Consider the following 18,736-nt stretch of genomic DNA (forward strand, 5'->3'; position numbering starts at 1 on the left):
GAATTTGGATTTATGGGTCCAATCAGGTAATTGGAGTTTCTAGATGAATGCTCATGGAATTCAAGAGGACCTCATCCTTAAATTGTTAAATCGATAAAGTCCATTCAGTCGAGAGCGGGTGATGCAGAAGGATGAACTTCCATGATTCTCCTGATCCCGTCAGTCACTCAGACACCTAATGACCACGTATTAACTGCAATCATCAATCAACTAAGTTGGCACAGGATGTGAATTAAAATGTATTATGTCTGGAGGAGCATGATGACTCAGACAGGCTCTTTAGGATCGGGGGATTTTTTTGTGCCTTTTAAGAAAATTTAGAGGCTTAACCTACATAATATTCACAGGCAACTTCTGTAGATAGTTGAATACTATATACTAGTGCATAATATGTGCTGGTTCATTTATATGTGGTTTCTGATTATTAAAAAAAAATAGTTTTTACCACAGTGTGTGAATAGTATGAGCTGATTATGTCAAATAACTAAGTCATATGAATTGAATTACTTAAAACAAATGTACAATTAGATACTCATATTTCTTGTCATGCTAATTGTATGTGTGATAATAATTTACCTAACATATCGATACGTTTTCACAGCAAAACAAAACAAAACATTGGATTCAAAAGCGCCCTCACAGGATTGCATTTCTGTATCTACTGATCCAAAAATGGCATCCCACCAACACGGTCGATAAACAACATGGAGTGATACAAAATGGCTTTGTGCATTACATAATACATCAGAGGAATCCGTGTATGGAATAGTATGTTGCATTTACTTTCTGTTCTACATGTGCAACAAACAGTTTGCTGATTAGCAAGAGTAGTGACAGATCTTGACATCTGAAAGATGTTTCCTTGTTGTAAATCAAAAGACTCCGTACCAGCAGTCAATTTGTTTTGGCACTGCATTCGAGTCAAGATTACACAGCTCTCTGGAATATTTGATCTTGATTGGTCAATTGCAGCTGTTTATTTGACCCCTGTCCCTGTTCTGTGATTGCAGCTTTGCTAGTCTCATATCTCATCACTCAAATTAATATTTTCCCTTGGTAATAGGATATACACTTTAGCATACTTTTAAGAAGAGTACTTATTACGGAAATAATATAATTAAGTGCAAACTCAATGTAATGTTTTCTCTGACACTTCATTGCAATACAATGAAAATAATGTAGTTTAAACTTACATTAAATTCAATTATGTGAAATTACTATGGAACTATGGTACTATGGAAGTCAATGGGGACCAGAAACTGTCTGGTTACCAACATTCTTCAAAATATCTCCTCTTGTGTTCAGCAGAAGAAAGAAATGCATACAGGTTTGGAACAACTTGAGGGTGAGATGATGAATTTTCCTGTTTCGGTGAACTATGAACCCTTTAAGAAACAGACACGAAAGTGTACTCTCTTTAAGCACACTTAAGTGGCATTGTATTTCATTAATACTATATAATAAATAAATAAAAACATACTTTTAAGATTTGAAGGTATACATTTATTATAATTAAATGCCACAAAAAGTCTATTTATTTATTTATTGCGTATAGCCACATAAGTGGGATACAAATACAATTTACTAGTATCGGTATTACTACGATATTTTGGTATCATATTTCAGGGTTTATTTTGCTTCCTGATCAGCTTATCAGTGTGTATCTTGTTTTCACAATCAGCTGATATCATATTATCCTTTATTGTGTGACACATTATATTGTAGTTTTGGTAGTAGAGAAGATCTATACACCACTGTAGCCCTTCTGCCACCACAGACCGGCTGTTGTCCTTCACTTCCGCCAGCAGACTCCCATTGAGTGGTCTTCTGAGAGAGGCGCGTGAACACTCTGTCCTGTCACTACCCATCCCTCACAGCTCTTTTCTGTCTTCCCCAGACACCGCAAGCCCACAGGTCAGTGACGAGAAGAGGGTTCAACGAGATTGGAGCGACTTTAAAATTTGATGACTCCTTCCGCTGTCCCGCAAGAGACAGCCGTCATCCCTGAAGAGTAATGCCACCAATTATTTTTTACTTCTTCTTAAGTCATCTGCTATGTGGAATTTTATAAAGTTCATTTATTTTTGTAAATGGTCAAACCTTTGCTGTAAGAGACTGAAAACACCCTGGGATGAAGTTATAAAACTCAGATACTCTCCTTCGCATAACAAACACATTTTCTTTGTACACGGGTTCTGGCGTAGTTTCTGCAGTCCTGTCTGGTGCATATGACAGCTCTGTTTCATCTCTGTTCTGTGTAGTGTGACAGATGCACTTGTTCTCTATTCGGGTTTGTATTTCCAAAAAAAATCTGCACTACCAGCTGAGACATCTGCTCTTCATTTGGGTTTTGAAACTGTTTTGTTTATTGTTGGCCTCTCTCTCTCTCTATCTCTCTCTCTGTTTTCAACCCACCCCAGAGCTCGCCAGGTCATCTGATTATGGGGAGAGGAATATGGGATAATTTGTCTGAACCCCTACTGGACTTTCTCCCTTGAGTGTTCACTTCTCACACTGTATTCCAAGGACTATCCAACCGTTTCCTACCGGGACATATTTGAGGACTCAATCCACTACCGCAACGAATGGAAACGGAGCACAATAATTGTTCTCCATTGCTGGCTTTTGGAACATATTGCCTTTTACATCCCCGCGGCCGGGACTGTCTATGTGTTTGCTGCCGACTTCAGTATGCATTGTTTACTGGACGGTTTGGGTTCGAGAATAACACCTCACTGGAAGGGGTGAGTATACACTTGCTCTTTTGGAAAGTGAATATTCACCTTAAATGTGTCTCTACCTGCTAAACACTAGAAACATTTCCTTAAAGTTGAATAGGTTACATTTTACTTATGAAACAGATTCTATCAAGATGCAATACATCAAAATTCAATCAGTTCTCATAATTGTTCTCACTGGTTTAAAGGGATACTCCACTTTTTTTGGAAATAGGCTAATTTTACAACTCCCCCAGAGTTAAACAGTTAAGTTTTACCGTTTTCTAATCCATTCAGCCGAACTCCGGTTCTGACGGTACCAGTTTTATCATAGCTTAGCATAGATCATTGATTCTGATGAGTCCAGTAGCATTTCTTTCAAAATGACCAACGAGTTTCAATATTTTTCCTATTTAAAACTTGACTCTTCTGTAGTTAAACCGTGTACTAAGCGTAATGATATGACGAATGATTCTCGTCTCTCACAAATGTCTCCATGCTACAAGGCACGCTCCCTGTGCAAGCAAGTTGTCACGTTGGTTTGTTGACGGCAAGTGCTTCGTCATATCATTACGCCTGCACCCATGGTACGGCCGCACAGTTCCTTGATTCTTACGCCGGAATGAGAGTAGTTCCTAGCCATATAGGCTTGGAAAATTTTCATTTTCCGTCGATCTTAGTACACAGTTTAACTACAGAAGAGTCAAGTTTTAAATAGGAAAAATATTGAAACTCGTTGATCATTTTGAAAGAAATGCTACTGGACCCATCAATGATCTATGCTAAGCTATGCTAAAACTGGTACCGTCAGAACCGGAGTTCGGCTGAATGGATTCGAAAACGGTAAAACAACTGTTTAACTCTGGGGGAGTTGTAAAATGAGCCTATTTCCAAAAAAACTGGAGTATCCCTTTAACAACATAAAATGTTTTGTCAATAAAATTATGTAGAATGTTATTCTCAACAATGCTTTTTGTATGTGACATAGGGCTCATCTTACACAAACATAATAGAATTCAAAGTTATTGTAATTCTTCCAATTCCATCTAGTTATCCATCTAATAAAACAAATCAAAACAATTAAACCGACATATAAAAAGCCACTCCATATACCATTATATTTGTGTGCATGTGTATACATAAATACTGTCTACAGTATAGATGCAATTCACACTGGTACACTCAATGAGTGTACACTAGTGTTGATAAACATTCTATTATATCGGTTTAATATTATAAATATTATGTTATTAATAATTAAATATATTACTTAAGGCGACACTACAGGTGAATAGGGTACAATTAAATTAAACATTAAATATGCGCAATTTTGCATATATTTTCAGTAGATAGATCTGAACATATGATAAAGCCAGGTGCAAAATTCTTTTTTCATTTTGTGAGATTAAAGGAAGCAGAGAGAGATTGCGGAGCAGCGCGTTGATTTAAAACGCCAACTTTTGTTGAATTTCGGAGAAATCTACAGACGCAAATAGACAAAGTGTAGTAAAATAAAGACCTACATGTGTATTTTGGACTTTTTTTCACCACAAGTCTGAAAGAAGACATGTTATTGAAGACAAATATCCCAAAATCTCAAAATTGACCAGTGAAAAAACCCTGATGTTTTTGCCTGCCGTGTCTCGCCTTAAATATAATGGCAAGGATCTATCAAATCAGGTTTGCCATCACAGTAATACATTAATACATATTTTAAATATAAAAGCACCGATCGACTGACCAGGGACCGGAATCTGACAATTTTGGCATTATTGGCCCCGATGGGTGACCAGCCGGTCAGTCACATGTATTTCCTCTCACTCACTCCTCTCATTAGCTAACATCCCAAGTCTCCCGGAAGTTCCGGGATATTGTCTCCCGCATATTGATAGCAGCTCCCTGATGCCCACAAATTAGTTAAAATCTCCCGGAATCTAGAGCGAGCGAGCAAGAGCGCGCACGGCAGAGAGAGGGAGCGAGAGACCTTGCGTGTGTGCTAGTGTGCCTCACGTAGCGCATGTAAGGACCCAACCAATCAATTGTCAGTGCGGGCGGGGCTTTATCTCTACTCCCAAACCGAATTAATCAGAACTTGATTTGACTCCTGGAAATTTGCTAAAGTTAAATAATGTTTGTGTTGTGCATCATTTTAGTATTCCCGCAGGTTTCGTGTTCAGACAAAAAGCGCAAGCACCACTGATCTATATAAGTGAAGCCAACAAGCCGCCTCTCAGTCTCAAGCATCTTGTGTTATGATGTTGGAAGGGTGAAGAAGGGAATGAACCCAATCGCAGACAGTAGTCACAGCACATGGTTTACTATGTACAAAAAGGGAAAACAAAACCCACGAGGGGGCAAAACAAGACAGGACAATGGTGACTAACTAGACAATGATACTGACAGATAACTAGAAGACAAATAACTGATACAAGAAATAGCTCAACAAGACGATAACTCTATAGAGGTTACTCACAGACTTTGACAAGGATTGACAATGAACCGACACAGGACAGCAAACACGAGGGGATTAAATAGAGACAAACTAATGAAGAAAACAGGTGATAATGGGGAAGCAATAATGACTAAGCGAAGATAACAAGGAGGGCGGGGCTAGATGACGAGACAACACAAGCACATGGCCCAACAAGGCCATGTGTTTGCACATAAAACATGGGTCTGTCATGATCCTGCCTCAAGACTTAAAGAAAGACAAGAACTAGATGGCAGAATCATGACATCTTGTGAGTCGCAAAATGAGTGGTTTACACACACAATTATATCAAAATGCCCATCTTGGTCGGTGGCAATAGCCTCGTGGGCAGCACGCGGACATATAGAGCGGTTACGCTTCGGGCGTCCCGACTCATGGGCCTTTCCCGATCCCATCCACCTCTCTCTCTCCAACTTTGCTTCCTGTCAACTAACTGTCCTGTCATAATAAAGGCAAAAAACGGCAAAATAATATGTTTTTTTAAATGCCCACCTTGGCGAGTATTCAGTTAAACACAATCAGTTTTAGAATAGTTGAGAAAGGTAACGCATGTTGTGTAACAGTATATTGGATCCGTGCATAAACTCTTAAAGTGACAGCAGTCTAATATTCCTGCTGCTGTCTGTCATGTTAATCAAGAACAAAAAACAAACCACATCTCTGAGTGACAAATCACTCTAATCAAAAAAACAAAAATCAAATCACTCTCTGCTCTTTACTTAATAAGTTGTGTTACTTTAATTGTAAACATGAATCTGTATTTAACTTTTACAATGAAGACTATCCAGTGTTATTTTACATTTGATTACTTTCTTACCTGAATCATAACCTACTGAGACACACAAGAAAAATGTAATCGGTGCATCTCTCATTTTAAAATACAAAACAGTTCATTTAAATTGTAATGATATTTTGCAATATGAGCATAAGAGTCTAATATATATATATATATTATATATATATATATATATATATATATATATAATATATATATATATATATATATATATATATATATATATATATATATATATATATATATATATATATATATATATATACATATATACAGCTCACTAAGGTTTGCTCACTCAAAAGAGATCAGACTCAGTGATTATGAAGCTCTCAGCTCTTGTGTTAACATTGCGGTGTCTGTCCTGAGGTTATCAGTTAATGTCTTGCACCTCAGCTTCATGTATCAGAAGCTCTACCAAAACTCATGATCACTCATGTGGAAATATAATTAACTTGTTTGTGTTGCATAATCAGTACCTTTCATCTCCAAGTATCACCTCTGACTGCAAACAAATGCCAACATAAGGCCATAGTAAATGCCAAGTATGTACATTTTCCCCATTTAAGACTAGACGTCAAGCAGAGGTTATAATGGAGCCATTCACAATTTACAATTTACATTACGGTTAAGGTGACTTAACTATTAACAGCATAGTTGTTGCACGTTGGATTTGAGGATTGTATTCAAGCTCAGAAACAGTGCAGCAGCCTCATGAATTATTTGATCATACTGGTATTTTTATTTTAACTGTTGCTAAAAATTCATGCTTGGTGACGTCAGAACAGAGGTTTGACAGAGCATGTCAAAAGGAATATACAGGATGCTGCACGCAAACCAAATGCACCAGGGAATGTTACGCAGACACTGGACAATCCATCGAAATAGCACGTCAACAAAAAAATAAATAAATGGTTTATAATTTTCAGAAATAATTACAAAGAATTATTTGAAGGTTACAATGAATTAAACATGACATTTTGAAGTTATTAGAAATAACTAGTATTTTCTTGTAAAACGTAGCCTATTCTAGTTATCTCTCATTTTTGAGCTCTCTTTTATTTACAACTTCAAAAGTAATTTATTTACAATGTAAATGAAGAAATGGATGTTCCTGGAGGCACTTTCATGTTTGCTGCAAAATTATTTAAGATATTAAGGAAATAGGAGGATGTGTGTGTGTGTGTGTGTGTGTGTGTGTGTGTGTGTGTGTGTGTGTGTGTGTGTGTGTGTGTGTGTGTGTGTGTGTGTGTGTATACATAATACTTTTTTGTTTTAATACTTAATGGTTACATACTGTATTGTCAGAGAATAAACAGCACTCGAAAACCTTAGCTGTCGATTAAGTTGCAACTCTCTTGATGAAATATTGATTGCATTTGATGACACGTGGCCTGGCTGTCTGTGACCTCAGAAAGGTGTTTGATGCCGATGTCATACGCAATCAGTGGGATTCTGTTTAAAAGTCTTCCTGTTAAAGGAGCTGACAAGGATAAATTGACAGGCCAACGATTGGCGCTTCACGTGGCTATTGATCCCAAAATCAAAGCTTCTGCTTTCCATGACTTTGAGAAACGAGAGCAGTTAAAAGTTCGAAATGCAAAGTTAAGATGGATTGAGATGTTTATTCCCCTTTTTCAATGCTTAAAGCTGTGAATCAACCCTGGCTGTCAGGTGTCGACTGAGATTTGCCTCTGTGATACCATCTTGATTATGTAAAGAGGCCATTGATAAACTATTCACATATAGCTCTTCAGGCATCTAACAACAATAGCTGAGAGAAAAAATAGCAATCATTTCTAACTGTGACATATACAGTACACTACTGTTTAAATGTTAGTTGTTTTTTTAAAGAAAGTTATACTTTTATTCAGCAACAATGCATTGCATTTATCACAATGACAGTAAAGACATTTACATTGTTACAAAACATAACATTTCAAATAAATGCTGTTCTATTTAAAGAATCCTGAAGGACATGTATCACAACTTCCACAAAAATATCAAGCAGCACAACTGTTTTCAACATTGATAATAATAAATGTTACCTGAGCAGCAAATCAGCATAATAGAATGATGTCTGAACGATCATGTGACACTGAAGACTGGAGTAATGATGCTAACAAATATATACATGTTCTATGACTGAGCTTTCCAACCCTGTTATTTCAGACTTTCATCTCTCAGTGGTGCATCTAAGTTGTTATATCTAAAACAAATATATAGTCCAACTGAACTGCAATTACACAGTATTTTAGTTGTTGGCACCCCTTCGCCACACTTAGCATTTCGTTTTGACTTGTCAAGCCTCATTTCTTCGCCAATTAAAAAATCATTACATGACTAATCACTTCTCCATGCCGATGACACAGCGATAAGCTCACTGAACACATTTTGCTGCCACAGACGCTTATGCAGGTTGTCCGTTTTGATTACTTATTTGCCATTTAATCACAGAAATGCCATTAAAACAGAAATTACACTTACAAGAGCAGTTTTAAATATTGATATGTAATAATTAATTATCTCGGGATCGTAAATGCAATCTCACTTCTGGTGCAGACAGTTGGGCTCGTGGTAAAGACCTTGAAATGTCCTTTACCAATGTTGGATTGGATTGGAATTGGGAAAAGCATAGTTTCTGCTGTTTTAATTAGCCGTTCTTGTGATTTGTTGTTGTTGTTTTCTGTGAACACGGTGTTGATGGAGTTCACGGCGATGTTATCTGGTCTATGTCTGCTCACCCAGCGGGGATGTTTGCTGATACCTTAATTCTTTGTTCCACCTTCCACCTCTTTGAGATAAGTACTCCGCAATTAGTAATTACCACAACATTGTTAATCACATAGTACAGCCGCGTTCCTCGAAATTAACGGTTCGGTGCTGGTTTTGTTGCTAATGTTTTGTTTCTTGGAGACCCTTCAGCGTGCTAATTGAAATTAGGAATGAAACATATAATGACTCACGAATTTGCCCTTTCCATGAGCCCAGATGCTCCCCTCATAGGGTCAGAGAAAACGCGAATTTACTCACTGCTTAGATTAACCAGATGGATTAAAATGGTCGCCCACATTGACTTCTCCAAATGCATCTTGTTTCGTTCGGAGGTGGTCACACTGGGTTTTAAGGTTGTAAAATCCTTTCCGAATATTGCGACAGCCAGGATATAATGCCCACATTCCATGGCTTGAGATTTAAAGAAATACATTAACAAATGTCTAATCTAATTTTACAAAGGACACATGGTTTGGAATACTGATGGATTATTCACAATGTTAATGTTTGTTAATTCCCATTCCAGTAATATTGCAACACTTTCCTCGATTTAAGTTTTTGAAACATTCACCAAATTGAGAGTTTTCTCCAATTTGTATTTGAATGCACCAGGTTACTCTGATATTGATCAAGCATCTTTTCAAAATATGAAATTACAGCTGAGATATCCCCTAATTTCAGCTTTTTCGGGATGGCATATTGGCGCTATATTTTATAACCAGAAACATCAGTAAGTGTTATAATGTTAATATAACAAATTACTTGGACAAAATCTCCTTTTGTTTTTACCTAAACTGATAACCGTTTAAAATGTCAGTAAAATACCTGTAAAAATACATATAATGCAATGTTAAACAGTTTAGAATGTTTTTGCCATGTGAAAAGGTAACATAGAGTTCACCAATTAACAGGTTCCCTTTTGAGGGAACTCGAACTGCGTCTACTACAACACTTTGGGGAACGGCCCTTTTTTGAGGCGGCGAAAAAGGCTTCGGGGAAGAGATCCTAGCAGACGTTGGATCTTTTCGGGCTGGCCCACCCGTGGCGGAGTGATCGAGGTCACCTCCTCCGCGAAGCCCACAGGAAATCGATGTCGGCTTCCCGCAGCCAAGTGCGCTTCGGGACGCATTGGTTTCCAGCGAACCCACGCTGCACTGTCTGCCCCACAGGTCTGGGGCCAGGCAGCACTCGCGTTCGCACACCGAGAAACGTTTTCGATCGAACCCTGCCGGAGAGCCGCTTCAGGGGGTCGATAACGAATCTCAAACGATACCCGAAACCAGCTTCAAGAGGCTAATTCCCTTGGTAAAATATTTAGATGCATGGAAAAATCTAACAAATATTTCTCTTTGGGCCCTGCACACCATTCAAAAGGGGTACAGACCCACCGAAATTCAACTGGGTGGTCTGGACTGCAGTCGACCCAAAGCAGGGTCGTATATTGGAACAGGAAGTAAACTCCCTGCTGGTAAAGGAGGCCATAGAACGTGTTCCTCCGCCAGAAAAGGAGTCCTGCTTGGCAATGGAGACTCCACCACCTCGGGATATGTTAGAGTTTCGGCCCAGTGGAAGTGGATCTTTTCCCGTCTCAAGAGACGACACACTGTCCACTGTGGTTCTCACTCACACATCCAGCCCAGCTGGGGTTGGATGACTTGGTGCAGACGTGGCCGAGGCTGCGTCTGTATGCATTTCCCCCTATCACTCTGCTCCCGGGAGTTCTAGGGAGGGTCTGTCGCAACGGGGTAAGTCTACTGTTAGTAGCCCCATTGTGGCTGGCCCGAGTATGGTTCTCAGACATAGGGCCCTATTTTAACGATCTGAAACGCAAGTGTCAAAGTGCAAAGCGCAAGTAACTTTGTGGGCGGATCCCGGCGCTGTTGCTATTTTCCCGGCGGGAAAAATGACTCTTGCGCCCGACGCAAATCTAAAAGGGGTTGGTCTGAAGTAGCTTCATTATTCATAGGTGTGGTTTGGGCGTAACGTGAAATAAACCAATCAGAGCGTCCTCTCACATTCCCTTTAAGAGACGGCGCGCTTGTTCCATGGCGGATTGCTATTATAACGGCGGATTTGCCGGCGCACGACAGGAGCGGTTCACAGCCGAGGAAACCGACGTTCTCGTCAGGGCCGTAAAACACAGAGAAGTGACATTGGGGATGATGGGAGAAACCCACCCAAATTAGCTTCGGTTAAACAGGCGTACAATTTGGGTAGTAAATGTGTAGCCTAATCTAGATATATATATTTTTTTTATCTAGATAGATCTTTTTCACATCTTCACGGACACAATGATTTCCCTCGTGTGTTAATATTTTTCCTTGTAATAATGTATGATTTGCAAAAATTAAAACTGCTGCATCTGTTTATATTAGAGAATCAAAGTGGATGCGCGTTAACACACTACATTATGGACAAGCACGCGCCCTTAAAATACCATATCACTAACGCGCAACGCGCCACTGTCTTTAGACTGTTTTTTTCCTGGTCAATGGCGCAATTGCTTTCTAAAACTGGAAAATAGCACCATGGAAGTTTTGCGCCGGAACACGCCTCATCTTTGCGCTGAACCGCCCCCGCGGGCGCAAGTTCATTTCCTAATTTACCGACGTGCGTCTGTGGAGGGAAAAGTCCGCTGTGCGCGGGTGCAAAATAGGAATGATACATGCGTCGGTGTTCAAAGTCAATTGCGCTGGGTGCAAGATAGGGCCCATAATATCACTCCTGGATCGCTATGTGAGATTCCCATCAGGAGGGACCTGCTGATGCAGGCAGAGGGCTCAATATTTCACCCTCGGGCAGAACTATAGAAACTGTGGGTCTGGCCCCTGAGAAGGCACAGTACCGAGAGGATGGCCTGTCAGCAGGAGTAGTGGAAACCATAATCCACTCTAGAGCTCCCTCCACGTGAAAATTGTATGGCCTGAAATGGAATGTTTTCAATGGTGTAGAGAGCGTGAGGTGGACCCAGTTAACTGCCCGGTGGCTTCAGTGCTGGAGTTCCTCTAAGATTGCTTCTCAGCTTGTCTTACCCTGTCCACACTCAAGGTGTACATGGCTGCCATTGTGGCTTTCCATGCTCCTCTGGGTGATGGGCCTCTGGGGAGACATCCGCTGATCGAACATTTTCTTCGTGGGGCTTGGAGGATGAGACATGCGGCTCGTACCAGGTTTCCCACATGGGACCTGGCAGTGGTTCTCGAAGGGCTGGTCAAGGCTCCCTTCGAACCTCTGGAGTCGGCTGAGGCCAAGAACCTTTCAAGGTAGCTTTTTTACTAGCCATTACTTCTCTGAGGAGAGTAGAAGACCTTCGGGCACTCTCGATATAGGCTATCTTGCATCCCAGGCCTTCTTATGTGGCACGGCCTACGGTTTTGCAGGCTTTTCATCCTCCACCTCACGTGACGGCGATGAAGAGAGACTTAATTTGCTCTGCCCTGTCAGAGCTCTAAAGTTATATATTCAGAGCTCCTCTTCATGGCGGAAGTCAGACCAGTTGCTGGTGTGTTTCGGGTCGCCCAAGAAGGGGCTTCCCGCATCTAAACAGACCATCAGCAACTGGATCGTTCAGGCAACATCTATGGATTATCAGGTGCGCAGTTTGCTTTCACCTTTGGCCGTGAGGGCTCATTCATCGAGAGGCATGGTGTCCTTTAGCCCTCCTCTCAAGGGTCCCGATCCAAGAAGTGTGCGATGCAGCTGGATGGGCCACCCCACACACTTTTATTCGATTTTATAATCTGGACATCCATTCTATGCCTAGCACTCTCGTCCTAAGTTTGCCTGTGCGCAGCTTCACATTGGGACAGGCAGGGCTCGTTGTGGCATAGTGGGTACTCGTTCCCTAAAACCTTGAAAGGGAACGTCTCGGGTTACGACTGTAACCACTGTTCACTGAGAAAGGAACGAGACACTGCGTCCCTTCGCCACGCCTTTCCCTGCCTGGGAGCGACTTGCTTAATCACAGAAGCTGACGCTGTTGGGTGCTGGTATCCTTTTGTAGCTTCCGTGTCCTAACACGTTACGTCATGACGCAACACCAATCAAGATTGGCTTAGTTTCATTCATGCTTCAGAAGCGCTACTCTGGGGGGGCGTTCCCCAAAGTGTCGTAGTCGATGTAGTGTCTCGTTCCCTTATCAGGGAACAGGGGTTAGAGTCATAACCCGAGACGTTTTTACTGTAAATATTTTTTAGTAAAAAAAAACTATATATATTGTTAACACTCAGTGTATGCAGAAAAAGATGAACATTCTATGCATATACCTATTCTTCCATACACTTATGTGCAAGTGAATGCGTCGATTAAATAGGTTAGCATTAAAGTGATTAGATTTGAAATGGAGTTTACTTATCTCTCTCTTTTGGAAAGTGATGTGGCTGTCATTCCCCTGTGTGTCATTTGCATGACAGACTGCTGTTTTATTAAAGAGCTTCTGTGATTTATGCCCAGCTGTCATTCACTGTTTGCCCCTGGGTTTGCACAAAATCCATTGAAAGACTCCTTTATTTGATATCTAATGGTCAGGCTAGATTTAATTGCAGAATCAATAGTGCTGACGAGAAACAAGGTGTGCCAATATAACTCATAATGAAAGCTATAATGGCAGCCAAAACCAAGTAATAAGATTCTCTGAGTGCTGAATGCCGTCCTCGTTTTCTGATGAAAAAGATTGGACGTGTTTACGCTAAAGTTTTCATCTACGGGTTTAGTATATAGTTCTTCATCAATTTAATTTAAGCATGGGTTAGCCTTGAAAAAGTCCTCTCGATTGGCTGATTAAAAGAAATTGCACCACCAACAGAACAAAACAAAAAAACAATCTTTTAAATGTGTACTTTTGTACACACACACACACAAAAAAAAACGTCAAAAGTTTGGGGTGGGTATTTTATTTTTTTTGAATATTTTTGAAAGAAGTCCAAAGCTGCATGTATTAGATAAAAAAAAATACAGTAAAAACTGTAATATTGTGAAATATTACCGCAACGTAAAATCTCTGCCTTCTATTTCTCCATCCAGTCTTCAGTCACATGATCCTTCAGAAATAATTCTAATGCTGATTTGCTGCTGAAGAAACATGTATCACTATTATCAATGTTGAAAAAAAGTTGTGCTGTTTATTTATTTATTTGTGGAAACAGGATTATTTGATGAAAAGAACAGCATTTAATTGAAATATAAAACGTATGTTATATTATGAGGGTATTTACTGTCATTTTGATTAATTTGATGCATCCTTTTACAGACGCAAAACTGTTGAACAAGAGCATATTTGAATACACTGATGTTTACATATATATTAAAACAATTAAGAGATGCTTCAGTGCAACCGAAAGATATTAACAAATCTAGACTTAATTGCCGTGAATTATAAATAGATTTCAGGGCAAGCATTTGAAGAGCTGAGGGATCAAGCTTTTATGACACAATGGGATTGTAGTTTGAAGTTTAATTATCTTCTTTCTTATACTCAAAATAGTCTCTTCACCGGAACAACCGGCATATCTTTTCTCTTTGTATGAACTCCCATATATCTTAAGTAGTCTGTTTACGTCGTCACACTCCGCACTGAAAACATTCATTTTTCACCTAACAAGATTAAACACCGGAACCGCACGGCTTTTTCGGGGTAGGTGAGAGAAAAAAAACGGCTGAGATTAAAAACAAGAACAGAAACTTCACTTAATATGCAAATGCCCGTAGCTGTTGATCTTAGCTGTGTTTGGATGATGTTGGTTGTGTGTTCTTCTATCACATCTATGCCACGCGGCTCCAGACAGATCCATCACGGGGGCCACATGCGGTGTGAAACATCCAGAATCTGTCTCAGAGCTGAGCACGCTTGGCTGGAACATATGGCCGCTCTAGAGGCCAAATTCATGCCGATGAATTTTCTTTTGTCAGGGCCGAGCTAAGAATAAATCACTTGTGACATGCTTAGATCAATATTGATGGACGTTCATTTAGGTTTTGATATAAGACTGATTGTGGTGTTTGCTGAAACAGTGCATGGATGGAGGTCCTTGTCCAGGTCTGTTAAAGGTGGTGTCGGCGAATACATTATCTGAAAAAAGGCATGGGGTTGAGTCACTGGCAGAGATTTAGATTTGGTCTAATCCCGGCTTCTTTCATGGTCTCTCAAGCTTTCCAGAGTTTGGCGGCACCGTTTGCTGCTCCTGCCAACAAATTAACATTTATATCAGCTGTTCTCCCACCCAAAGGGTCCAGAAGCCCAAAGAAGAGACCACCATCATAGATTTGAGAGAATGCCAGCACTGCTGTTGATTCCTTTTGTTTCTTTATGCATATAAGATCAATATAATTTTAGATGTCACAATCACCACTTATGAAAGCCAATTTTACCCGCTCCCTCTGGTCTTTGAAGACTTCAGACTATGGAGTTAAGCTCAGTCGACAGCATTTGAGGCATAATGTTGGTCATGGGATAAATTAGTTTGACTATGCCCTTTTATTTTGAACGTATGTATTTATGTATGGTATGCATGCAAGTTGAAGTATAAGTTACAATGTTACAGTAATCCACCATGGATTTATGGAATAAAGATTCAAATACACAGTCATATATATATATATATATATATATGTCAAAGAATCACGTTTCTAAAAAAAATCTTAAGTAGCACAGGTGTTTTTTTTTAAATTATATTAATAATAATAAATGTTTCTTGAGGACCAAATCAGCATATTTTTTTTGAAGGATCATGTGATCCTGGAGTAAATGATATGTATTGAAATGAAAACAGTTATTTTAAATTGTAGTAATATTTCTGTTATTACGGTTTTTACTGTGTTATTGATCAAACGAATGTTTGGTGAGCAGGAGATTCTATAGAGACGCATTTAGTGTGATCGGGTTGGACAGACAGACAGACAGACAGACAGACAGATTTCTCTATATTTTTTCATTCAAATAAATTCACTCTGGTAACCATCGTGCCACAAATGCTGTCGATAGAGCTTAAATTGTATCGAACTGGATCGTTCTTCTAAATTGTATGTTAGCTGACCTCCGAGCAGCTCCACGATGACTAGGCAAGGGCTGCAGTCTTTTCTTATCTCTTCAGATGCTTCACACTTTCTGCCAAGGGCTCTGATCTCGTTTCTCTCTCTTGTTTCCTCTAGATATTCATCATCCTCCTCCCATTCAATCATGCAAACTGCACCAGTGAGAGAAAACTCAGATGGGACAAAGTAAACAGCATGTCTGTGCTTCCTGCACTTTCATCAATTTGCCCTTCTCCTCCTCCTCCTCCTCCATCTCAACTGGATTTACAGTGTCATCCATGACCCTCCTGCCCAGTGAGAACTGAAACTCAAAGGACTCAAAGCAACAAACAGACGGCGGCAGCAGTCTTTAAAATGGGAGCACAAGTATACATGTTAATTTGAGTTGTTTGGTCACTTTTTATTTTGCGATTTTCTTTTGTAACTGTACATAAATCAATTTAAGATCTTATAGTTTTGTACATGTAATTTTTATGGTGTGTGATTTTTTTTATAAAATAAAAGACTAGATCAATTCTAATGGTTTCATTTTAACGTGTGACCTTCCCTTCAGGAATTTTCTTTTTCAATGGATTCACGCTCCTAACTGTTCATTTCCTCTTCCCTTTATAAACAATAAAGTTGCAGGCAGTGCAATTATCACTAAAGATGCTAAATTATTTTCACATGTGCTAAATTTGTCAAAGCTGTTAAAATTGAACAGGATTCTGTTTTGTCAGGTCGAGGAAGAAAACACCCACATAAATGAACAATAAAGAGCTGTACTGTAAATACATTCAAAATCACATACTGCCCTACTATATAGTAGGCGTAAAACAGTATGTGACAAAATAAATATGTCAGAACTCACAGTACTCATAAAAGAGTATGCAAAAAGTACCCGGATGACTTTCTACTTCCAGCGAGATTCTGAAGTGTGCACGATGGACATAAATACTATTGGTCACCCTTTACACAGCGTAGACTGTCTCTGCTTGTTTGCAGTACAACGGACGGTAAATAAAGAACTGGTTATGAATAAGCACAGCACTTCCAAAAAAAAAAAAAAAACTAGTCTAATAAAGACTAATGTTTTATGTATTTGAGGAGTGGAGAAGAGTGTCTCAGTCTAGCATTTGTCGTTCGAGTCATAGCGTGTTAAATAGCCTGTGTGAAACACTTTGTCTTTAATAACATGAGATTTAGATTTTGGTAAAATGTTAACAATATAATGACACATGCAAGTGTCTGACCATATATAAACCCACAATATCAACCTTGACAATGTAGTGTTTAATTATTTAAAAAAAAATACAGTGATTTTTCCATTTCCTGAAAAGTAGCATTTTTGAAGATAAGAGGCTTCCACACACATTAGTATACTGTATAATGTGTATATACATGAAAAATTGGGTTAATTTATACAATTATAATAGGTTTTTATGTTTAATTTCAATAAATAGTCTGAGTACATAGCTTCGTTTGCATTATCATCAATGAATACAGTATGATGGTGTGCAGGTGAGAGTTAATCCAGTTTGCCGTATACTTCTGTTGTGGCAAAACAATTTTTAACAAACGCAGCATTCCCAGGCAAAAGAGACGTCAATATTCAAATTGTATTTAAAAGAAAATATACATTTATTCTGCAGAATAGTTCCCATTCTAGCCACACAGGCCAGCTGCAGGGTGAGGGTGAAAACCCACCAACCCTAACAGCCCAGTTTGCAGGCAGAGTGAGACCAAGATAGGTGTTCTTTCTGGAGTCGTATAATGTTCTCATCAAAGGCATTCTTTAAACACCCACCCCAAAAGGCAGGAACTCAGGACCCCCTATGGTTGCATTAACCCCTCCCTAGCCTCGGGTCTTCTCAGCAACGTTACAACAGGAGAATTCCAAATACAGAACACGTCATTCATATGTTAAATCATTGAGAAAACAAAATAAGAAATAAAAGATTAAAATTGCTACTACACTTCTAAAGTCCTTCCAGTGAGTTTCAGAAATAAGATGTCCTCCATCTCCCGCTTCCGCTAAAACAATTTATCTATCTGAACCTGGGATGATGTCATAATGTTGGCCCCTCCCACAGGTTCCTATAGCATTGGCATTCAGCGTGAATGCCGTGAAAAACACACATTATAAACACTATATTGAGTCCAACCTTTAAATTGATAATCGTTCGTTTTACTCACATTTTTTGCAGTTTCCCCTATTAAATCCAGTCACGAAACTCTTTTGCCACTCAGGGACGTGTTCTGGCGGGAAAGTGATGTCATGCATTCCCTCTATACCGAAAACTCCCCTTCTGTTAAAAAAATTAAGTTTAAATGATTTTATAATTTTACCATAGCTAATATGTTTTGTTTCTGATAAAATTGGTGCCTAGTGTTTATTATTATTATTATTATTATTATTGATTTAAATAATACACTTGAGACATTATATATGAGTCTTGCTACAGTAAAAGCTGCTCTGCTGTTGTATAATGTCTTGGATTTGGGATGGCCACCATCAACAGCGGTGCTGCATTCATTACACCCAATTTCCCTTAACTCAGACATAGACATTTTTAGTCTTAAATGTCAATTCTTTCTTCCGACGAAACTTGCACCTCAGAGTTCAGACTCATCTTTTTTAGTCTAGCTGACATAAATTGTCCATTAGAAACTGAGTGGCTGAATGTGGTCAACCTTATGCACCCCTGTTTCTGTGCGTCTGGAAATCTCACTCCATTTGTATTTTTCAGCACAGAATCTGGAGACATGTAATGTCACAACCTACTCAAAGGTGTTTCTGCAAAATGTTCTCACACTCCTACGCCGCACAATCACTCAGGGGAAACCTCACTTTGTCAAACCATATGGCCAATTTTCCAGGGCAGTGTTTCCAGACCCATGCAGTCACGAATTAAACTCCACAACCGATGAGCATTTTACTGTGAAAATCTG

At 39.3% G+C, this 18,736-nt stretch overlaps 1 protein-coding gene across 1 annotated transcript in view; it reads left to right on the top strand.

Moving 5' to 3' along the window:
* LOC306997766 (leucine-rich repeat and fibronectin type III domain-containing protein 1-like protein) overlaps nt 1-16,317 on the top strand; it is a 57,108-nt gene extending 40,791 nt beyond the window's left edge. Inside the window, exons 3-5 of the mRNA XM_079611235.1 lie at nt 1,898-2,011; nt 2,421-2,744; nt 15,923-16,317. Coding sequence (XP_079467361.1) covers nt 1,898-1,965 — 68 coding nt within the window. The 3' untranslated portion in view covers nt 1,966-2,011; nt 2,421-2,744; nt 15,923-16,317. The remainder of the gene's footprint in view (nt 1-1,897; nt 2,012-2,420; nt 2,745-15,922) is intronic.
* The last annotated feature ends 2,419 nt before the right edge of the window (nt 16,318-18,736 follow it).

This window comes from Phoxinus phoxinus, assembly GCF_949152265.1.
Source record: "Phoxinus phoxinus genome assembly, chromosome: 4".
NCBI lineage: Eukaryota > Metazoa > Chordata > Actinopteri > Cypriniformes > Leuciscidae > Phoxinus > Phoxinus phoxinus.